General features: G+C 43.0%; 1 protein-coding gene and 1 long non-coding RNA gene across 2 annotated transcripts in view; both read left to right on the forward strand.

Moving 5' to 3' along the window:
- LOC109305898 (amine oxidase [flavin-containing] B-like) overlaps nucleotides 1-20,635 on the forward strand; it is a 91,144-nt gene extending 70,509 nt beyond the window's left edge. The window contains exons 9-15 of the mRNA XM_019529066.1: nucleotides 1,327-1,423; nucleotides 2,830-2,883; nucleotides 7,729-7,786; nucleotides 9,092-9,189; nucleotides 12,080-12,191; nucleotides 15,534-15,596; nucleotides 19,218-20,635. Of these exons, the coding sequence (XP_019384611.1) occupies nucleotides 1,327-1,423; nucleotides 2,830-2,883; nucleotides 7,729-7,786; nucleotides 9,092-9,189; nucleotides 12,080-12,191; nucleotides 15,534-15,596; nucleotides 19,218-19,373 (638 nt within the window). The 3' untranslated portion in view covers nucleotides 19,374-20,635. The remainder of the gene's footprint in view (nucleotides 1-1,326; nucleotides 1,424-2,829; nucleotides 2,884-7,728; nucleotides 7,787-9,091; nucleotides 9,190-12,079; nucleotides 12,192-15,533; nucleotides 15,597-19,217) is intronic.
- A 3,626-nt stretch (nucleotides 20,636-24,261) lies between these two features.
- The window catches only part of LOC109305900, a 2,825-nt gene continuing 2,585 nt past the window's right edge, over nucleotides 24,262-24,501 (forward strand). The window contains exon 1 of the long non-coding RNA XR_002099758.1: nucleotides 24,262-24,448. This is a non-coding gene — a long non-coding RNA (uncharacterized LOC109305900). The remainder of the gene's footprint in view (nucleotides 24,449-24,501) is intronic.

Below are 24,501 nucleotides of genomic sequence, written 5' to 3' on the forward strand. Positions count from 1 at the left end.
AGGCTTCTACCCTGGGGGTGTTTAAGAAGAGGCGATGAACACCTTGCTGGGGTCATTTGACCCCAGTATTCTTTCCTGCCATGGCAGGGGGTTGGACTAGATGATCTGCTCAGGTCCCTTCCGACCCTAGAAACTATGAAACTATAATGGTACATTTGATGCATTTCACAGAGTTTTTATGACATCTACTGCAGATCTGTGATGACTTTATCCTGAGACCATTGTGTAGCTAACATACTGCAGCTATGTCTCTTAGTCTACTAGTGGCTTTAATGGTTAAGCCAGGGTTATTCAACTGACAGCCTGTGAGGGGCCAGCATGGGGCCTGCCAGAAGCCAGCATTTGGCATGCAAGCTGCACTCATCTTGTGAGTGGGTAACAAGCAGCCCATGGGCCCTACTGGCTGCCTCTTCTGCTGCCACTCAGTGGGGGTGGGCCCAGTAGTATGCGTGTCACCTGTGTAGTGGTAGGTAGGGAGGCTGCATGCTGCCGACCTGGCATGTGTGGTGGGAGACAGAGCTGGGTGCTACTACTCCAGCCCATGTGGCAGGGGGCAGAACTGAGGAGCATGTGCAGCCAGCCCAACCCGTGCAGTTGGGGAGATCTTGGAGAAGGCTGCCCCTTTAGTGTGCAGCCTATGCAGTGTGAGGACCAGGGTGGGCTGCACGCAGGTACCATGTATGGCCCCTGACAGTGCCCTGGGTTAGGATGTTGGTACTTTTTGCCCATTAGGTGTTTGCAGGTGCATTTGTAACAGATGACTGGAAAGATCCCCACCCAGTAGTCTAAAAGACCTGCTGCTTGAATGCTAACTTAATAATTCTTGTACCTTAACTGTGCTTTCAGAATAAATGTAGTTCAAGTGTCCTGATATGCCTTATATCCTGCATATCTGATGTGCTTATCTTTTATGAGTGCTTTGTTCAATATGTTCAAAGCAATTGAGCATCTCCAATATTTGAGAACAACATGCTTTAGTGCACTTAATAAATTTCCTAATTATGTGAATTATAAGATAATTGCTTTTCTATGTCAAAAATTCAATTATGTGAAATCCCTTATGTTGTCCTTCTATTTCCAGGATATTGAGAAGGGATTGTTAAAGAACCATGGGATCTAAACCATCTCCCCTTGCTAGAGTGTAGTATTTCTCAGAGCCCTATTAATAGCACTCAGTCTCTGGTAGTACAATGCCACAGGTCGAGGGAATGGTGGAATAAACTTTTATCACATTGTTTTGTTAATTTGGGATGGGTTTTTTCTTCCTATTTCCTGCTCTTTCATAGCTCTCAGGTTCTAAAATAAATTATCATATGTGCTTTGCAGGCTACTGTGGTACCATGATCATTGAAGATGAAGGTGCTGCAATTGGTCTGACACTTGACGATACCAAACCTGATGGCAGTGTTCCTGCTATAATAGGGTAAAAGATAATATGGACAGTGAAATGCTACCTGTTGATGTTTTTTGATTTGGGAGATGCTCAAAAGTGGAAACAAGTCATTGAATGGAAAACCTTTGATAAACAATTAAGAAGTAGAGCTAATAAAAAATTGTCAAATACTTTTTTGTCCAACTATTTAAAAAAAAAAACCATTTTCTTGCCTTTTTATTTTAAAGTGTTTAAAAAAATTGTTGGTAAAATATTTTTTAAAAAAGAAACATTTTTCTCCATTTTTTTCTCCCCATCTCTGTTCAGTGGAAAATGGGGAAGAAAGCAAAAAAAAAAAAAAAAGGTGCATGGGGGAAGAAACAACAAGTTAAAAAACAAAATAAAACCCTTTAATATTTCTCGAAATATTTTGCTCTCCTTTAAAGGTTTTAATGAAAAATCAACAAACTTTATTGAAATGGATTACATTCTAAGGAATGTGTAGGTTTTTTAATTAATCAAAACTTATATTTGTGGCTTCTTAATAAAGATATTGAATCATCCTCCCAATTCCACTCAATGCTTCAGAATTCTTTGTTACATATGTACATGAACTACTGTATAAAATGTTGGGCACCATAAAACAGCTCCTACAGCTTCGAACCCTGGCCCTACTGTTGTTCCCTGAACAGAAGGACCATAACCAGCAGCCTGCACACTACTCATGCTGTGGCACCTAGCTGGAAAGGAAGGGTGTGGACATGGGCCTGGAGAAAGGTGACTACACAGATATACCAGTCATTCTGCCTTTCCTTCTTGGGTGGAAGAGTGTACCCATTTCGTGGGTGCTGCAGTCCTATAGCTATGTTACCACTCTGCTAAATACAGGGAAAAATCTATCCTCCTCCCTTGTACCTCAGTCCCAGTGAATATCCCCAGTGTGTAGCCACTAGTGACTGTGCTGGAAACTGAGATTAAATCCTCCCAGTTGGAAGGCAAGTTTCTAGTCAGAGTTCTTGGCAAAAAAAAAGGATTTAAAGAACTGGCAAGGGACCACTAGAGAGAAACAGAAGCCTGAACAGAACCTGGCATCAATTTAGCTCCTTGCTGATCCTGTTTTAAAGTGTACAAGTATATGTATATAGGGGGCACATCTATACATTCATTAATGAACCATAGTTATTGCACATTAGATTTATTACTTGCATAACCAAGTACTAAATCAATGCATAGTAACTGGCACGACTGCACAGTAGCACCAGCGCATGGCTTTTTTAAGGCTAACTGCGCAATAGCCTAATACTAATGTGCATTAGCGTATTGGCATCATTTTTGCCCTGCACGCTAATGCATAGTAGAATTAGGCTACTGCACAGTTAGAGTCTTGTGTAGATGCACCCAGTGATGATGTAAAAGTAACAGAATTTTTTTTGTTCTTTCTCATCCTTTATTTTTAGCTTTATTCTTGCTCGGAAGTGCAGAAGACTGACACACCTTACAAAGGAAGAAAGGTAAGAACAACCTCTTACATGGGTTCTGTCAGAGGCTTTAAATATCTCTCTCTCTACACATAACAGACAAAAAGTTCCTTTCAGTAAAAATCCCCATGCAATAATTATAGAGAAGTTGGGTGTTAATTAAGCACAGTGCTATCACTGTGAAGAAAGATGTCACCTTGTTCCCAGGGAAACTATGCCTAGCCTTCATCCAAAACGGCAGCAAACACAGTAACTTCTAGCTGTCATATATAAAACATTTCGGGCCAAATCCTTAGGCCCTCATGTGACTGCTTTGAGCTTGTCAGGCAGTGGAAAGTAGCCAAAGAACTAGAACAGCTGGGGTTCCCTTAGCTTAAAGGAATGCCTCGTGGGCCCAAAGCCAGCTCATGCTCTGCACTGCTGTTCCCATGGCCCTACATACTACCCTGGATACATTGAGTGTGTGCCAGGTATAGGAGGGCCTAAATGGAAACATCCTAATGATCCTAGGCCTGGAGGCTCTTTTGGCGCCTGGACACTAGTGCAGCATTGAAACTGCTCCAGTTCTATATCATGGGATGAACCAGCTCACAAAATTGGGATGTAGAAATGTGGCAGAAAGCTGCGTGAGGCCCTCTGTGTTCAGGTACACTGAGTATAGAGGAAGCACTCTGGAAGATCAACCCCCTTGTCTTGTTTAAGCACATTTTGACTTACAGCAGATGGTTAGTAATTAGCAAGACTAATGTTCCACAGCAGACCTGAGGGGAAGCCCTATTTAAAAATGCATAGTGCATGTTCAGACTTTAAAACATGGGTGTAACAGGTTGCATGTCTCAGGGCCTGCAGCTCAGCTGCAAGTGAGAAGCAAGTGATTGCAGGCCTGCCTAGGAGGACTGGGCCAGCTGATGGGAAAAGTTGGCCTACCCACAGGAAGTTAAAAGGCTCCTAGGGAAGGGAGCTGAGAGAGAGAAGGCTGGGAGACAGAGAAAGGGCCACAGTGTGAGTTAACTCTTTACTGTTAATGTCTTTGTTTACTTGATGATTTATGGTTTGTGTTTGTTTGCCCCGGGGGACAAAGACGGTGTTATATAAAAGGACAACCTGCTACAATGGGATACCATGTCTCCAAGTAGACATGATGATATTAATAATAATGGCCAACCTCACTAGAAAAGACTGTCATCCTGGGATCAGCTAAGGATCTCTTTAGAAATGAGATAAGTAGGGAACATACAGAAGGATCAAATGGGGTCATTATTCCCCCAGGACTATTAAAATGGCAGTGTTGCACCATAGAACTTCTTCTGTTTTGGCAGGAACAGACCACATTCTGCACCCATCTTTTAGCTCTGAGGTAGAACTACAGTAGGTAACTATCTATAAAAAGCTTTGCAGGTACTTTGAAACTTACTGTGCTTAGCATTTCAATCTATCACCAACACTAAATGCTGGTCCATGCCACGTGTCAACAAGTTAAGTGCAATTTAACATTCAACAGCACTTGAAAGCAGCTTAGTGTTTCTGTGTAATAAATGGATGCCTCATTATTTATAAAGCTGCCATAAGATGAACCACTGTGTCTGTGGGTATTGAGAATTAACAGGATTATCTGACTGTAGTTGCCTACGGTTAACATTTAAACAATGGTATTTTGAACACTTGTCTTTGCTGATTGAAAATCAAACTACTAATGACTTTATGTAAGAAGGGGTGACAGTGTACCCTGTGGCTTGGTACAACATGTCTCTCAGGGAGAAAGTCACTCAGTCTTAAGGCACACTTCTTAAGCCTCAGTTTAATCCTCCACAGGGATGGGATACAGGCCAAGTGGCTGGGCAGGAGTATCTCTGCACTCACCTATGAACTCAGCACTTGGCTTCCCCAAAACAGACTAGATTCAATCCATCATAAGTGACTCAGTGTATTTCCTAGGATCCAGAAACTTTGCATTCCAGGGGCTGCCAGAGAGGCTATGGCAACTCTTCAAATCTGAAATGTCAGCTGAAATAGCCATCATAGTGGGATTTTACTGTAGCTTGTCTGCCTAAGTAAGGGTGTGAAATCCATCTCTGTCTCCCACCACCACATCCCTGGGACACAGACTAGTTACGAACTACAGTGGACCAGATTGTGTGTGGCCTACCTTGCACAGTTGTGCAAAGGACCTTAAGGGTATCAAGCACTCCCTTTCCAGCTCTTGCAACAGTGAATAATGGGGTAGGTAGGAGACCGGTCTCCATGGGCTGTTCCCATCCCCTCCTTCTGCACAAGTGGGTAGGAATAATACAAGTTGCAAGTATGCATGGCTTTGGCTTCATCTCCAACTCATTGTCTAGCCTAGCCTTGCCAGGGCAATGGGAAGTACACGGCACCATGTACTACCTCTGCAAAGGGGGGAAGTACATGGTGCCATGTACTTCCACAGAGGGAAATCAGCAGGTAAATTGTAACTCTTACCAAGATGTCTTCTGGACTGCTTCAGGTGCAAAACACCACACCTTAGTTTAGGGCTTGTGGAAAAACTGCAGTTGAACCTGGGACTAGGAAATGAGTATACCATACACATTTAAAAACATAGGTTACTGCATGTCCAAGTAGAATTTTTGGAAGCAGTAACCAGCCTGGATGTTGGCATGTAGATGTCCTGCATCCTGTGAATGCAATGATAGCAATAGACTTTCCAACTATAATTAATTTAAAACACATAAAGGTGAGGGCTTGGGTATTGTGAGTGGCAGGAAAACCTGCAAGGGCTCAGTAACAATACTAGGAAAAACAGTCAGATAAGTTCAAGAGTTAGCTAGAATATTGTTACTACCAGTTGTCAATCCTTTGGAGGCTACATATTTTCTAGGATTACACTGATTTATATAATGTCTTGCAAATCATTCGTTAGCTTGGCAACATGGAAGATGCCATTAAGCTGAAGGTTAATATCTACTTTTGCTTGAGCTATTTTAAAATCATCTTATCTTTGTAATTTAGTTAGCAAAAGGTGGTGGATAGCTTCTTGGAGTCCTATAGCTGTTTTCAGCCATGAATGTCCGGAGATCTGCAAGGAAGGGAAAGTTGGCAGCTTTTTTTTAATACCATGGCCGGGGTAGGTGGGCTGTCAGTGCCAGTATCGCTCCAGTAGGCTGAACTGGCAGGGGAAGTTGGAGGAGAATCTGACCTGGGCCTTTATGTGACACAGGAGATGGGGAGAAGTGTTGGTTGGTTGTTTTTTGGGGGTTTTTTGAATGCATGAAAAGATGATTAATCATCAATTCTTTTCCAATGGCTGTCATTGGCTCTTCCCTTTACCTGCCCCTGTCCCCCCACTGACTGCAGTGTGACTTCAATAATCATGCATTGCAGCTGTCTGAGGGCCCCCTAGTGTGCATTAAAGATACTCAGCATGCCTGTGGAGCTGGAGACAGAGAGATATTTAGAATAGTTTGTGTTCAGTACTGTGCATAAAACCACACAGTTTTAAATAATATTAGCACATCCCAAGTATAACACACCCATGCTAACATAGGCAAAACTCCATGAACTGCAGAAGCCCATACATTTACCTGAAGCCCATCTGTTTGTTCTTAGAATTTCTTGGGTCTGCTCTCAGAAGAGACTGATTCCTCAAAAGGCCAAATAGGAAAAGAAACAAAGGACCAAATCTTCCTCCGTGCAAGAAATCCATGTAATTGGGTTTTGCACAGTGGGATTCTGTGAAGACGGGCTGGGAAAGAAAACCCCCTTGGGGCACAGACCAACAGAGCAACTACTGTCTCTAAATCTGTACTAGCCTTTTTCTGTATCTGTGTGGTTCAGAGAGAAATAGGCAGTGAATCTGCATAGTTGTATAATATGTATAATGTGCATAGTTGTATAATGTGCTGGCTCTGTCCCCTTTCTTTCTAGTCATTGCTATGCCACCTCCTGAAATCCAGATGATCATGCATATGGATGAGTTTCTACCATTTCGGAAAAAAGACCAATGGTGTACTGGGTTGTATTAATAGGAATATAATTTGCAAATCGAGAGAAGTGATTCTTCCACTCTGTTCAGCACTGGTGAACCCTCAGGTTTGCCTGGAGTACTGTGTCCAGTTTTGGGCCCCATGCTTCAAGAAGGATGTGGACAGACTGGAAATGGTCCAGCAGAGAACAACAAAACTGATTATAGGCCTGAAAAGCATGACTTATGAGGAAAGGCTGAAAGAGCTAGGGTTATGTAGTCTGTAGAAAAGAAAACCAAGAAGGGATTTGATAGTGGTCTTCAAATACCCTAAGTGCAATTACAGAGGATAGAAATTGGCTTTTCTTTGGGGTTGTAGGGCACAGGGACAGTAGCTTTGGCTTCAGGCTTCAACAGAGGTTGAAGATATGTTCTGCTACAGAGTGTTATATCCATGGATCCATGAATATAAAGATGGGAGAGGTTGGATGGAGGGGGCTGTGTTAAGAATGATTCTTGGAAATCCTAAGTAGTCATAATCTTTCTTCTTATCTCTCTGAGAGAACAAAGACTGTCTGATAGGTGACACAAATGCAGGAACAGACAGCCTGTTCTTGCTTGGAGGACTATAGAACCTCTGTATAATATACAAATTGGAGACGTTAGTTGTATTTGGGGGAGCAGTTTGCACAATGATATGGAAATCTGGCTCTTATAAAAAAGACTATAACAGTCTATTGAACAAATGTATTATTGTATCTTTTGCAAAGTACAGATCCCCCTCCACAAGCTCTCAGTAACTGGAATAAATGAGTTAGGCCTACAAGTCTTTATTTCAGTCACCATACGAATGTATCAACAGGGGATATTTATCTTTTTTCCTTTTTCTTTCTGTGTGTTTTTAGTGCTTAAATCATTTTTGTATTTCTTTTTTATAGGAAGAAGAGGCTATGTGAGCTCTATGCAAAAGTTTTGGGATCAGAAGAAGCCTTACATGTAAGAATATAGCATGGTGTATAATGTTAGTTTCCTTGTTGCATTCGGGAGGTATGGTGTGAAATTAGAATGTAGTGGTTAAATCAATGTTCTTGCCATTCACAAAGGATTAGTATTCTGAGAACACTTATTTGGATATACAAGAGAGTAATAAATCTACAAATTTCACTTCACATTTTACAGAGAATAAAATTACATTCCTGTGAAGCAATTAAAATGCAAGAACTCTATTTGAAACAAGATTCTAAAACCAAAGTGTTATATTCAGTTTTATTATCTAATAAATCTAAATTGGTTTCAGATGCTGCAGGACTGGCCTCTTCATCCAATCCAAATCTTAAGCCTATAATGCATAATATTTCTGGTCTTGCTGATTGCCCACTCCTGTAGCAGCCTCTACGTTTGTTTCTTTCTATTATTCCTTTCTCCATAATAGTAACTAAATGATGGGTTTCCTTTGATAATTTATTTTATATTAACATTTTTTTCTTATTAAAGGCAGTTTTAGGTGTGTTAAATTTTTAGACACAAAGCACAATAATATGTCCTTTTAAATGCAACAGAGCACGTGGAGCTAGGGAAATGTCAGATTTTATATATGCAGCCAATAAATAAGGAGCAAACTAGTAGTAACCCTTTCTGGTCATAATAGATTATGGTTCTGTGGTTCCTATACAACTTTTCAGTGAGCAGGTGCACTTACATGAAATAGAGTAGAAGTTATGTCTGCTTATACCAGAGGCAAATTTGAGTGTGTGGCTATCCACTGTTTACAACATTAGTTTCTCTACACAGGCGGATTAGGAGGAGAAGATAGAAACAGACACTGCCTGACATCACGTTTGTACTATTCTTATGCCAGCACAAATGGTGAGCAAGTAGCCATCCCTGCCCTTTGTTGCTCCACTAATGTCTGGAATCCCTGGGCAAGGGGAACAAGTTACCTACTGTCCGGCAACAGGCCCCCTGCCTGATACAGGACAGTGGGCCACGTGTGTTTCCCCCAATAAAGTGGATCAGCTCTGGCAGGAGGGATCTCATCACAGCTGATTCATCTTGTTTGACATCTGTTTTTATGCAGAGAAAGGCAGTTAGCTGTGTTAGTCTGAAGTCAGCCAGAAGGCAGGGCAGGGTTCCAGTTTTAGCTAGGAGTATCTGGCATTAAGGTTTATATCTGGTCCGTATTTCCTGAAGAGACTTGTTAAGTGTATTCATACACTACTTTTTGCTTCTGTTTCCTTACTTTTACTGTCCTCTGATACTTATTTTGCCTGCACCTTGAGTTTCATTAACTCTGTCTTGCAGCCAGTGCATTATGAAGAGAAGAACTGGTGTGAGGAGCAGTATTCTGGGGGGTGCTACACTGCGTATTTCCCACCAGGGATAATGACTCAGTATGGAAGGTACAGTATTTTGCTAAATTACTCAACAGTGGGAGGATACGAATGAATTAATAAATAACTTGAGCACAAGTCAAAAAGCCTGGCAATATTTTTCTCCCCCACTTGTGGGGCTGTTTTGTTGAAGGACCATGATGTTAATGTGTTCTGTCTCTTCAATCTTTAAAGTACAGATAAATAGATTCTTGTGGCACAGTAGATAACTTTTCATGAGAATTTTGCACAGTAGCCTTTTGAGGTCAAGGATTGGCATTATCATTATGTATTTATTTTATTTATTTATTTTAATTTATATATTTTGGAATTTCAAAACTCCCAAGTAAGGGACCAGTCCTGCAAATGTTAATGATCCTGAGTTATTTCAATAGACTGTTCTTATTACCAGACATGGTCTGATGCATTAAGCACTGTGCACTCTGTAATGTTCTCCTTGGTTTTTAGGATTTTGAATGAAAACACATTGAGTCAAAAAAGCAATGATTGCCTTCCAAATGTGCAGTTATCTTTCATTCGATGCTCTAGTCCCTTCTGAAGTGTTAGCATCTGAATTTTGCAGGAGCATCGTACGGTGATGTTGCTATGCCATACAGTGATGTTGCTACTACCTTTTGGAAGTACAAAAGCATGGCCCACCCACAAAAGTACAGGCGATTACAAAAGTAATTGCCTGTACAGCACCATGTGCATGGTGTACACTTAGATTCTGCCACTATGTTGCCGGATAAGCGCACTAAAGTGGGGGAGTGAGCCGCTATGGTGACATAGCTGCTGATCACATGGAGACTTATGTGATCACTACATCACTGTAATGTGCCATACAGTGCTGTAACATGTTGCTATGTCACTTTGGGCAGAGGTAGGCAACGTTTTTTGGCCAGAGCGCCAAAAAACCCTGCAATGCCTACCTTGGAAGGTGCCGGAGTGCCAGCATGCCAGAAAAACAAAATGAGGCTGGGGATACATGGCAAGATGCCCTGCTGCCCTTCCCCCCCCACCTAAAGCCCCTGCCACCAAGCCTGGGCTCTGTGGCTGTCAGCAGCTACCCAGAACTTGGGCCAGCTACAAAGATCTGCTGCCTCCCAGCCCCAGACCAGGCCTCGGGCTCCGGGGAGGCAGCATGTACGAGCAGTGCTTCCCACTGTGCTGCCCTTGCCGCTTCTGCAAAGCAGCATTGGAACCCGGCGCAGCAGGGCATAGCAGGGAGCGCAGAAAGCTGCCTGCTCCAAGCTCCCTGCTGCCCTACCACACTTCCCCTGTGTGCACAGGAGCAGTGTGGGCAGCAGCACAATGTTGTGCCCCTCGCTGCTGCCCCAGCCTGCAGGAGAAGTGTGGCAGGGCAGTGGGGAGCTGGGGACAGGCAGCTTTCTGCATCCCCCGCTGTGTCGTGCCATGCTGGGTTCCAGTGCTGCTTTGCAGAAGTGGCAAGGGCAGCACAGCGGGGAGCATTGCTGGTATGTGATGCCTCCCTGGAGCCCGGGGCTGGGTCTGGGAGGCAGCTGGGGCTGGGGCCAGGGCAGAGAGGCAGCAGATGTTTGCAGCTGGCCCAGGTTCTAGGTAGCTGCTGATAGCCACAGAGCCTGGGCTGCTTGTAGCAGGGCTTTCATGGGAGCAGCACAGGCTCTGTGGCTATCAGCAGCTACCCAGAGCTGGGATCAGCTACAGCCAGGGGGCTACAAACAGCTGCTGCCTCCCAGCCCCAGCTGTCTCCTGGGGCCGGGAGGCAGCAGCTGTTTGTAGCCCCCTGGCTGTAGCTGGCCCCAGCTCTGGGTAGCTGCTGGAGCCCAGGCTGCTCCCAGCAGGGCTTGCAGTGTCATAGCTGGGGCCAGCTGCAGCTGGGTGGCTGCAAACAGCTGTGCTGGGCTCCAGAGCCCAGGTATCAGCTCTGTACCGGTGCGTGCATGCGTGCCTAGGAGTGGGTGGCAGGGGAGGGGCTTGAGGCAGCACAGCCCCACTCTCTCCCCCACTTCTGGCACAGAGCTGGTGACTGGGCTCTGGAGCCTGGCGCAGCTGTTTGTAGCCATCCTGCTCTCTGGGAAGCTGCAATGAGCAGCGGGTAGGCTGCAAACAGCTGCACCAGGCTCCACAACTCCAGTGTCAGCTCCATGCTGGTGCTGACTGCACGCGCATCTCAGGGCAGACAGCAGAGCAGTGCAGCCTGCCCTGAGATGTGCACACAGTTGCCGCCAGCATGGAACCGATGCCAGAGCTGTGGAGCCTGGCGCAGCTGTTTGCAGCCTGCCTGTTGCTTACTGCAGTTGCCCAGAGCCCAGGCTGGCTACAAACAGCTGCACTGGGGTCTGGAGCCCAGTCACCAGCTCTGTGCTGGGAGCAGGAGAGAGACTGGGGTTGCGCTGCCTCAGGCCCCTCCCCCACCGCCCACTCCGAGGTTCATGTACACATGCGGGTACACAGCTGATGCCTGGGCTCTGGAGCCTGGCGCAGCTGTTTGCAGCCTGCCGGCTGCAGCCAGCTCCGACTCTCTGTAGCATGTTAGATGTGTAATGTGAACAGGCAAAAACCCTTTCTGTTTACTTGTAAATAATATGAGGGCTATGGCTTGAAGTTCAGAGTGCCAGAGATCACTGATTTTACTTCTCTATAATCCCAAGATAAATTAGCTTTTTTCATTAGTACTTTCATGAACATGAGATTCAAATCCTAAGCAGCATTGCCAGGATTGCAGTCAAGTTTAAACTGTTTAGAAAATATAAGGAGCATCAGAGAATGACTGATATAGGAGATGAAATTCAAGGCTGAACTGCAAAAGAGTCTGCTGCCCCAATATCTCTAAGTGCTAGTTGATGTTTAAAGTGCTTCTCCTATTCTTTAGCCAAGGAAATTGGTTGTGCTTCCTGATCAGGGTGAGATGACCTATTCTTTGTTCATTTGAAAGGATCCTTCGCCAGCCAGTTGGCAGGATCTACTTTGCTGGCACGGAGACAGCTACAGAGTGGAGTGGATACATGGAGGGGGCTGTGCAGGCTGGAGAGAGAGCAGCTAGGGAGGTAAGAACACTGATCTTTTAAAGAGGCAGGGCATTCAAGTTGAAGTGGAAAAACCAAACTTGAGTTTCAAAGCTGCTGAAGAGGTTTGGAGGCCAACTAGGAATTAAATTTTAATGGGAATTTGGTATGGTTGATGCCACACATTCAAAAATCATAAGTCAGGTTTCCCTAAATCATGAGATTATTGTAGAACAGGTTACATTAAAATTAGTATCTTTTATTTGCCTTTTGATTCTCTTGAGTCCTTGGGACACGTTACATTACCAGCTTTTTCTCTGTAAATGTGAAGGCTAGAAACTTATTTTTCTTTTTAATTGAAAGTTGAGGCTTTCATTATACTACTTGTCTATAAGATCTGGGATGTTATGGTTATGTGGCAAATCTTGGCCTCCTTTGAATAAAATCATGAAAAATGGCAACACTGAGAATCACATGTGTAAACCACATAAAATTGCTTTGATAAGCTCAGCACAAAAGTCTGTTTTCAAGACTGACAATTCTGCCACAGTCTTGTGGAGCAAACAAGAACCTTCATGTTGCTTCTAAATAATGATAATGTTTTACATCGATAGGCACATACAGATCACTTACAAATGCCATTTTCCTAAATATTTTTAAGAACATTCAGTTGTCTTGGGCAGATTAATCAGCAAAAGAAATACCATAATTGTTTCGTATGAGATGAAGGGAAAAAACTGGTACTCCAATGGTGGGAGATAATCTAAATGCATTCTTACACACAAAAAGGTAAAGATATTTAAAATATTGAAAAATGTTAAAACAGACCTTCCAGAGGCCTTAGCACAAGGTACAGCAAGCAAGAGCATAGTAAAGAGCTGATGTTTACTTTAGCTACTGGAGAGAGATTTGTATTATGGGAGGAAGGTATCCTAAAAATCAGTCATGCTAGTTGGTCTGTCTTCAACTTTTATACAACGTAAAGGAGAAGCATTTTGGATCTTATGTTCCTTTGTTAAACATAAGATGCAGTTCTTCAAAGCTGTTTTGGAGAGAATAAATAAAATGCTAAACTCGTGTCTTAGCTGTAGCTAGGTAAAGCATTTAGGATAAAATTATTTGGGCAAAACAGGGGAGTTTCTTATCCCATGGACTGCTTTTCTTCTATTGTAAACTGCACTGAGCCTTTCTGGGTAGGGCAAGATATAAATTTGAGTAGTAATCATAATCCAATGACATTCTTAACTATACAAACTGGCAGGCCTGATAGTCATCTTGTATTCTGGCTAAAAATGAAAGCGCATTTCAGGAGATATTGAACAGTGTTAACTCTACAAGGCAGTCAGAAAGCCCGCAGCTGAATTGATTTGGCTTTTGCAGGTTAGTGTAAGCTGCAGAGATTAAATAGAAACAGAAGTAGACATTTACCTTTGATTTAAGAAATGTAGCCACATGCCTGCAGTGGCTCAGGCCAGAAGCCGGAGAGTGCTAGAATGTGCCTCTCTGGCACATAGCCATTATGGGCTATGTGTTTGCCTCTTCTTCCTGATGCCCCTGAGATCTCTTGGATTTGCAGTCCAAAATCATAGCAGCAGGACTCTGCAGGGTTATTCATCACTTTCTCTTCCTGCTTCCAGGTGCCTCTGCGATTTGTAGTTCACAAGCACAGCTAGCAGTATGTTTCAGCATGGGAAGAGGTGTTTTCATCCTGTTCCCTGACCCCAGACTCCAGCTGGGGTTTGCCTGTGGGGGCAGGGGCAGCCCCCCCCCCCCCCCCAGACTGGGCGGCATTTCCCACCCCACTCTTGTCAGCCAGCCCTCACTGCTCCAGCTAGGGAGCAAAGGGGTGGGGCCAGGCCTGCTCTCTGGAGCAGAAAGCCCAGCCTAAGGCTGCAAAATGCTGGGATGCTGAAGGAATGTGAGTTAATTTGAACCTGGAATGGCTCTGGGAGAGAAGTTCTATAAACTGGTTTGACCTAAATCATTTATGTCTGATACTACATTCAATCAGGTTTATCTCAAACCAATTTCAGTCATTTTGAAGCTGGTTTATGTACACTGAGCTTCTATTCTGTTACAGGTTCAAACCAGTTTCCGATCACTTAAATTGGCTTATGTGTAACTTCTGTCCCTAGCCCAAAAGGCAGGAACAGGAAAATCCAGTTAAAATCTCCCCATGTTTTTGTTTGGAAACCAGTACCTTTAAAAAAATGAGCATCTTTGCTGTCATACTCTTTGAGTACAGGCAGTCCTCGGACTTACGACACAATTGGTTCCTGAAAACCATATCTTTAGGTCAAAATGTTGTAACTTGGAACCAATTTTCTCATAAGAAATGATGTTATAAATGGGGTATTGGTACTCTATTCTCACTAAAAATACCCCAGAATTTTGTAATATAGCTACATTATTGTATTTGCATTGTAAATAGCAATCATATTGATTTGGAAGGACTTCTTTGAGGTGACCGCTGGACTTTTTGAAGAGCTCTTGGTTGGACTTTTTGAAGGGTTGGCTGGAGTCTTCTCAGGAGTCTTGGCTGCAGGTTTTTCTGGAGTCTTGTCTGCTTTCTTAAAGAAAGTGTCCAAGGAAGTTTGGACAGATGTTTTTCAGATATATCAGTGATGCAGCGAACTTGTTCGCTGGTGTGGCATCACATCAGATCACGCGTTGTAAAGTAAAAAATGACGTTATAAAGTTGAAACAGGGTGTCAATTTATAAACGTAAGTATGAAACGTTGTAAGTCGAAATGTTGCAAGTCAAGAACTATTTGTATTTCATATAATCGTAGTTTGGCTTCCTGCCAGCAGACCTGAACGTTTCTAGCAGCTACTTCGCATTTAACATTTTGGCTTGCCCTGAACAGTAAGGTGTCCTCCTTCCCACAAGACCCTCTTCCTACTTCTATATCAGAAGGAAGTTTTCAGAAGTATCTTGTCCTATTTTCCACATGCCAGTTACAAGAAACAGGCATCACAACATTAGCATCAATTTTACATGCTGCTTCCCAAACAGATTATTGGTTCATATTCAGGCTTCAGTTCATCAGTAATTTAAGATGATGTGGATTCTTCAGTAGGATTATGCATATGCTTATTTCGGGCAGTGTTTAAATCTGACAATAATTAGGGCATTCCTGAGCTAATGAGGTTTCCTTCATTCCTTTATTTTCTTTCGTCCTTTCCTGCAGTTGGGTGATTATTCTCAATAAATAACAGGCCCTCCCATGAACGTGATATACAAATATCAGATTCCCTTTCAAGTCAAAATAGATAGGATCTTATCTTGATTATAACAGTATTAGTTTAAGTAAATGTTTAAAATGTCAAAGGTTTTGCTTTTTAAAGGAATGAAGGGTACTAAGAGGAGATGTTTATTTTCAGATACTGTGTTGTATGGGAAAAATCTCAGAAGGTGAAATTTGGAAGTCAGAACCAGAATCAATTGTAAGTTTAACTTTAGTTACTATGAAAGCTTTTTCCCCCCTGCCTTTGATACTAATAATGTAAAGTAGGTGTTACTTTTTACTTTCCAAAACTAAAATGACCAGCATCTGTTTTACTACTCAGCAGAACAGCCCATGCATAATTGAGTATGTGGTTGGCTCTCACGAAGGGGAGCTGTCTAAATATTTAATTGGAATGGCACAGGAAAGACTTCCCCTCCTTTGATAAGACTACTAATGTGTTCATGGACCTCTGACAGTGCTCATTACTTTTAATTTGATGAGCTTTTAAAGCTTGGTTGTGTTCAGAAAAGTCCCATTTTTAATAGGTTTGGGTGAAATTATTTAAAATTTGGATAAAATGTTTTGTTGAAATTCTGATGAGAAAAACAAGGGGAAAATGACTAAAAAGGCCTATTTTCAACCAGACGAGGTTCTTTGGGTAGATGTGATATGTTTTATTAAATCAACTAAATAGCTGGAAAAAAGGTCTTCGCAAGCTTTTGGGGACAAGCATCCTATTTCAGGCATTGGGAGGCTCTGCTGTTGTTCTGAGATCTCCAAGGTAGAAAAGAAACTAAAAGTGTGACAAGAAGTCTGTGAAAATGTAAATAGGTACAAATCAGGAAGCAGGACCAGCCCATCCTATCTTGCGGAACCTGTGGCCGCAGGGGGCCCTGCAGCTAAGGGGCCCCTTGCAGTTGTAAATACTCCAAGCCAGTGCCATAGCAAGGGAGTGGGGGGTGGTTGCCAGCACTCCATGTTGCTGCCACCACTCCACTTTGATGCCACTGGCTTCATTTCTGGTTGCTTGCCAGCCCCCCCCCCCCACCAGCACTGCCACCACCACCAGTTTCTTTGGCTGCTCACCCCCTCCCCACCTGACACCGCTGACAGCTTTGCATCAGGGGGTCCCAAAACTGTATCTTGCAGTGGGCCCCCCAAAATTGTGGGCCGGCCCTGTTTGGAAGACAATGGGTAGAGATGGGAGGGGAGGGGGAGGAAGGGGGGGTGGGAAGAATGCAGATGGTAAACTCAGGCAGGTACCTGGTGAATCAGATGTCAGGAAGGTTATAATGTGTCATAAATCCAATGTCTATGTTAAGTCCATGATCTAATATCTAGTAGACTTCTGAAGTGAAGTGAAGTTCATAGGCTCTTCTGTGAAAGGTGTTTTGTAAGTTCTCTTTGAGGATTAGAGCTCTCTATGACCTAAACCAACCCAAATGGATCCAGACCATGCCAGGACAAGAAATACAAAACCTGCCTACACGTTTCCACCACTCCCACAATAACTATACCCCACAACAGAACCATCAGCATTCCTGGATCTTATGCCTGCACCTCCAGAATTGTTATATATCTCATCCAGTGCACTAAATGCCCTGATTGAATATATGTAGGAGAGATGAAACAACAACTGCATACCAGAATGAGTGCACACTGAAAATCTATCAATGACAAAAATATCCAATTACCTGTGGGTGTACACTTCTCACACGGCAATCACTCCCTCTCTGATCACTCGGTTCCAATCCTCAAAGGGAACTGGAAAAGGGCCAATGTGGTTCCTATTTTCAAAAAAGTGAGGAAGGAGGACCCAGGAAACTATAGGCCAGTTAGTCTTACCTCAATTCTGGGGAAGCTTTTTGAGAGAATTATCATAGCGCATGTCCATGAGGGGCCAGCAGGGGAGATTATGCTTAGGGACAACCAACACGGGTTCATTAGAGGCAGATCCTGTCAGACCAACCTGGTGGCCTTCTATGACCAGGTCACAAAATCCTTAGCCGCAGGTGTGGACATAGTCTTTCTAGACTTTTAGGAAGGCCTTCGACACTGTCTCTCACCTCATTCTCATTAAAAAACTAGGGGACTGTGGCGTCAACACCTACACAGTCTCTGGGTCACTAATGGGCTGGACGCCGCACCCAGAAAGTGGTGGCGGACGGGTCATTTTCGACCTGGAGGGATGTGGGCAGTGGAGTTCCGCAGGGCTTGGTCCTCAGGCCCGCGCTGTTCAACATCTTCATCAGCAACTTGGATAAAGTGGTAAAAAGCACCCTGTTTGAATTTGCAGATGACACTAAGATGTGTGGGGAAGTAGGCACGCTAGAAGGGAGGAATAGGCTGCAATCAGACCTAGACAGGTTACAGGGGTGGGCAGGTAAGAACAGGATGGGTTTCAACACTGATTCAAATGCAAGGTACTGCACCTGGGGAGGAAGAACCAGCAGCATACCTACAGGCTGGGGAACTCCCTTCTTGTCAGTGCAGAGGCAGAAAAGGATGTTGGAGTCATTATCGATGCCAAAATGAACGTGGGCCGACAGTGTGGAGATGTGGTCAGGAAGGCCAACCTTACCTTGTCATGCATCCACAGACAAATCTCAAGCAGGTCCAAGGAGGTGATCCTCCCCCTCTATGCGACACTGGTCAGGCCGCAGCTGGAGTGCTACATCCAGTTCTGGGCACTGCACTTCAGGAGGGATGTGGACAACATGGAGGGGGCCAGAGGAGGGCCACTCGCATGATCAGGGGCAGCAGGGCAGGCCCTACGAGGAGAGGCTACGGGACCTGAACCTGTTCAGCCCCCACAAGAGAAGCCTGAGGGGGGATCTAGTGGCCATTTACAAACTAGTCAGGGGGGACCATCAGGCATTGGGGGAGTCCCTGTTCCCCCAAGCACTACCAGGAGTGACTAGAAATAACAGTCACAAGCTGGCAGAGGGTGGATTTAGGCTGGATATCAGGAGGCGCTACTTCACGGTCAGGATAGCTAGGATCCGAAACCAACTTCCAAGAGAAGTGATGCTGGCTCCTACCCTGGGGGTCTTTAAGAGAAGGCTGGATGAACACCTTGCCGGGGTCGTTTGACCCCAGTACTCTTTCCTGCCTTGGCAGGTGGTTGGACTTGATGATCTGCTCAGGTCCCTTCTGACCCTACAAACTATCAAACTTACAAAACACCTTTTGTAGATGAGCCTATGAACTTCACTTCATAAATATACTGTATACAAAAGATCATGGACTTAATATAGAGGTTGGATTTATGACACATTATAACCTCCCTGACATCTGATTCACTAGATACCTGCCTGAGCTTCTGCACTATTTTTTCCCTCCTCCCCCCCATCCCTTCCCATCTTTACTCATTGTCTTCCAAACTTCCATCTGTTTACATTTTCACAGACTTCTTGTCATACTTCTAGCTTCTTTCTACCTTGGAGATCTCAGAACAATAGCAGAGTCTCCCAATGCCTGAAGAAGTTCTTCTATTTACTGAAGCAAGGATTGGACAATATAAACAGCTGCCCACGATCCATTTCTTTTGAGATACATTAATGTAAGATAGTTGAGTGGTCTCAACAAGCTTGTCCTACTTTTCTCAAGCAGGTCCCTTAATTCCTGTTCGGGATGTTTAGTGAGTCATCAGCAGGGAAGGAGATGAGCATTAACAGCAATGGGAGCATTAAAGGTTGCCTAAATGAAATAGGCCTTCGTGTAAAAGAGCAGTGACTCCAGAGTGGATTCAGCCTGTTTTTACTGCAGTATGTTTGAAATTATGCTCTCCTTCCTACAGGAGAAGGAGATCCTGTACTAATACTTTTCTCTCATCCAGGATGTCCCAGCCCTGCCAATCACTACTACCTTTTGGGAGAGAAACTTGCCATCTATACCAGGACTGCTGAGGCTGGTTGGATTATCTACATTCTTCACATCAGTGGCTGCTCTTGGGCTGTTCACATACAAGAAGGGGCTTCTAGTTCGAAACTGAAGGAGGTGCCAGCTAAACATTGCACTTCTGCTGTTTGTCTCTTTCCAAAGTTGTTCCTGAAATATACTTAATTGGGCGCATCTACGTGTGCATTTAAGCACAACTAAATTTAATGTGCATTACGGGCTCCTATACACATGTGGGGAACCTATTCTGATGTACTGGAAATCAAGTCTGCTTGGGCAGAGAAATTGACACGCTCTGGCAGTATTCCATGTCACGTATTTCAGCGTCCCTGTATATATCCCTTCACTGAAAAAATTGTGGCAGGACGCTTTTAAATAAAACATGGTTGAGCTGTAGTTCAGACTGCCCTGTCACCATTTTTTCAATGCAGGGATGCACAAGGACACTGATACATGTGACGCACAGGCACTTTTAATCAGCATGCCTTGCTAATTAAAGCACCTGGTGCCGCATCCCACAGGACATGTAAAAATGCCCTAAGCAATTTTTGGCAGATGCCTACACATGCAGGCATTTGGCACTAAAATTAGTGCTTTTGGCACTAAAATTAGTGCACTTGGCACAGATAGTTCCAAGTCCCTGCAACCCTCTGATGTGCCTTTAGTGCCTGGGCAGACCCAGCACTAAAGTTAGTGCCCGGTTACATTTACACATGCATTAGTGCCCCTTAACTAATCATGCCTAAATTTGATGCCTATATCTGCAGGTATTAAATTTAAGTGTGATTAGCCTAACATCACCATGTTTAATGTGCATTAAGGCTATGCATGTGTAGACATGCACCTGGAATGCACACTAAATTAAACTAATGTGCATTAATGCGTTTCATGTAGACACGCCCCCTGTCTACAAATTCTAATTGGGACTGGTAAAGGGTGGGGAAGAAGGGGCAAACAGAGCTGGAATGCTAGAGAGGGGCAGGTGAAACCAGGGACTCAGAGAACACAAGAATCCCTTGAACATTGATCTATTATTTTGGCACTTTATGATGCTCTAGAGTCTAAGAAATTCTGCTGGGTGTTACTTCCCATTAATTTTTATGTCTAGAAAAAGAAGTGGCAAACTACCACAAGTATCTGTCCTCACAAGATTTTCTAGGTTTTTGTACATTTGTATCAGCCATACCTGAACTCTGAACCTTTAGAGGCATATGCATTGCTAGGTATGAAGGGAGTATTTCTGCTCTCACATTCCTGATATTAAAAATCTGTAGATAATGATGATTTTTGAGTAAATGGAAATTGCAGGTAAGATTTTGTGAATGGATTTTCCCCCAGAATGTCTTCAGTCCTTACCAAAAAAAAAAAAAAGAAAAAATATGGCTGAGTTTTGAAAGTCTTGTCCAAATTGTGCATCCCAACTATGCAAATGTTCACATTGTTTGTTAGAATTGTGTTTATCCACTTTCCATTGTCAGTAACATATTATGGGGCTGGAGCCTTGCTTCCTCTCTGGACTCTTTAGTACAGCTGTGAAAAAGGGGATAAAATGATGGCTTACAATGCCTCCAGGAGGTTCTCTTAGGCTTGCAACTCTGTGCCACTTGCATCCTCTCTTGGTTCCCTGAGGCTGCTGGCAGGAGGTCCAGGTGCCAAATAAGCCCTTATCTGCCTCAGAGAGCCATACAGTTGGCCATGAAGTCCTGTCTTTTCTCCATTTGTCTTGTTTCTTAGATTGTAAGCTCTTTGGGGCAGAGACTGTCTCTTGCCATGTATTTGTAGAGCACAATAGGATCTAAAGCTAGTTTGTGGTCTTACTAGAATAAATGATAGCTTTACCAATCTGACAGCATTTGTCAGGGTTCAAGCACAGGTTAGCTGGTCCACAACTAATGTTTGCAACTATTCACAACAATCACCTTTACCTTTTTTCATATGTTCAAAAGACTACAATAGAAGTGTGTGACTAAATTTGCATTTCTTGGGTTACCTGGAATCCTCTTCCATTTTAAGGATGATTTTTCTTGTGATGTATGAAAAAAAGAACAAAACAAAAATCTCCCCTTCAATTTTACTTGTAGGTTTATATCAGTCTAAAAGGAATGTTTCTATATACACTATTATCAAAATATTTCCTATCGCAGTTATTGTCATATGCCATCTCATATTCCTTAAAATCTTGTTGCTGTGTTGTGTTTTAGCGGAAAGGTTATTTTTGTTTTGCCTCTTTTCTTTTATAAATTCATGAAAAAAAGGAAACTTACCATTTTACTTTACTAGTATTATACTTTACTATTTTTCATAAAACTGAGCAAGGTAAGGAAATGGCTTGAAAAAATTTTGAAACCCTTTAACGCTTTGTTTTATTAATAAGTGCCTGATTTGTGCTTGCATTAAAAGCTCAGGACATCAAATGCAAGTGATGGCAACATAGTGTTTATGGAAGTATAGTTATCTTGCTGTTCCTCAGTTATTTGCTGGACTGTGGTTGCTTTAAAGAAGAAAGTTTTTGTTTCTTTAGTCAGAGCAGGCAACCTATGCTAGTTGGGCATCTGTGCTCTGGCAATATCCTCTGTCAAGTTTTCAAGTCTTTGACTTCCTATGCTTCAGTCTGCTAAAATAACTATACATCCTTTTACCACAACTCTGCTCTTATGTTCTGTGTACCTTTAATAATTATGTTACTAATAACTGGGCAGTCTTATAGTGGGAATTTTTTAAGTCCCCAAGGTCAAATTCCCTGTCAGTGTAAATTGTCACAGCAAAGCTGTCATGACAGTAAGTGAAACGCTGAACTACCAAAACAATTACAATATTCTCAATTGCCCTTTTCTATGCAAATTTCACTCAGGCTTTCTGACATTACAGCGCTTAATACACAGCTACCATTTCATGGAACACTAAATGCCACATTCCAGCTGTGCTCCTGAACGTTACTGATAATCTTCTACACTGCTTGGCCTGCAGCTTTATGAGGATACTTTATAAATGATTAAGCACAAGGTTATTACCTGCTCTATGTTCTCACACAAGAGAATTAAAGGATATTAAAAATGTCCTGTCTGCGTAACTCACTTCACAGCTCAAAAAGCAGGGGAGAACAGCCTTTGTAGATTGTTCCATGCAGCTGAGCAGCTGGGGAAGAATTAAGGCTACTATAAGCCCCCTACTACTCCATTCCTACCCCCCTCCAGCAATCAATGGAATTGAGTTAGTTTGTTGTGGGAAATAATCTGTATGGTAAAGGTCAGGGTTTCAACCCAGGAGCAAGAGAAGAACTGGAGACTAAATTGCAGGTTTCAAAATCTAAAACTGTGTCACTACACACTGCCTGTTGCAGAGGGCAGACAGACGTATGACAGGCTGTTCCTGTAAGATCACTTCCAAGTCTATTTCTGGCGGGAGAGGCTTAAATCAGTTAATTTTTTTTCTATGATTCACAGGTCCTTACATCCTTAAATCAAACTGCCAAAATCTAGATTAGGAGGATGGCTCTTGAAAACATTTTAACTGCAAAAGGATTAATCACTCTGCTTTGCTAGGAGCAACAAGCGCTCCCACAGATGTCTGCAGTTAGAAATCCTGTGCTGTATAAGCCTGAGAGCAAGCTGTTGGCAATAAATTAAGGGTCTGAATCTTGGAGAAGTCAAGTGGAGCCCTGGATAGCGTAGTAACATATGGGTGTTCCTTGCCTTCCTGGTTTTGTGCCTTTTGAAGCAGTGTAGTCAAGGATTAGAAATGAATACTCTGCTATAATTGCAGTACACAGCACCAAATACTTCTGTCTGTCTACATCTGTACAATAGGAAGTCAGAGATAAAACAGCAACATCTGATTCCACCAGAAATAGGCTGAGAACTGATTTTACAGGAATAGCTTATCATACGGCCCTTGAATTTTATTTTGCATCTTCAAATTCAATTTACCAGACAAGGTGTCTTGAAGATGCAGCTTGGATTTTATCATTAAAGCTTTTAAACTAAACATAGAAACTTTTCAGGTATGAAGACTTTATGAAGTCAGAAGATCTAGGAACTGTACAGCAGACATGGCCTTCCTCACTGTGTCTCTCTGTAGTGATGCGCTATAGTGCCATAGCATCTATTGGCAAAAACTCTTGACACCGCACTACATCACTGTAGCAATGTGCTTCTTCATTATAGCTCATTGCTATGGTGACGTAACAGCCAAAAATAACTATGTATGGGCTGTTACTGTGCCATCATTTAGTACTTTCAAAAGTACCAAAAGGAAGTATTAAATGATGCAGCAGTAACAAAGGCACCTTACGGCCATGTGTAGACATGCCTACAGAGAAGCAATTGACAAGGGTACCTGACAAATCTCTCATGTTTTAAGGTGATTAGTATCCAACATCAACCTTTCAGTTATTCTTAAGCATATAATCATACGTCTATCTTTTCCCCACCTGAAAGGTGGCAGTCCTTATCAAGCTCACAGGAAGATCAGTGGATGATTCCTCCCCACCTCCCCCCCACCAAAAAAAAAAAAAAAAAGGTAGTACTCTTAAGGCTAGCTGAGGAATGTGACCTGTGAAGATGCAACAAACAAGAGGAAATCGTATGATTAAATTAGATGCTCTTTCTTGCTATACATTCTAAATGCAGGTAAAATGCTGATATATTTCTTAACAAGAGGTCAAATACCGTATACTGGGTCAGCACTTTTGCAAGTAAGACCAGTTATACAGGTGGCTCAATCTGAGACTCAAAGGAATCTAGATTTAGACGCTAATTTTTTTTTTTTAAATCCTGGTCCAATACTTAAAAGTACAGGAAAACCTTGGTATTTGCAGGTTCAGCATTCATGGTTTCAAATATTTGCAAATGCCAAACCTGCATTTTAAATACACTTTAAACACTTACGGAGCTCCTTGGGAGCTCTGTGCTTCCTGCTGCCAGGCTCCTGCCATTGCCATCTCCACCCTCCCAGCTGCCAGGGGCACTGCGTTCATGAACACAGTGTCCTGTTCACGGATTTTGCCATTTGCAGGGATCACAGGAACATATCCCCTGTGAATGGCGAGGTTCACCTGTATTAGTAAGTGGAAAGACACTTTACACACAGAACTTCTACATTATTTGAATAATTTCTTTGTCAAAGGCATCTAGGATATAAGTGCAGGTTCTGTTCTAAAACATTTGGAAGGTTTCATAGTTTCATAGCAGCGAGGGTCAGGAGGGACCTGAACAGATCATCTA

This window comes from Crocodylus porosus, unplaced genomic scaffold (assembly GCF_001723895.1).
Source record: "Crocodylus porosus isolate Cpor-Errol unplaced genomic scaffold, CroPor_comp1, whole genome shotgun sequence".
NCBI classification, from domain to species: domain Eukaryota; kingdom Metazoa; phylum Chordata; order Crocodylia; family Crocodylidae; genus Crocodylus; species Crocodylus porosus.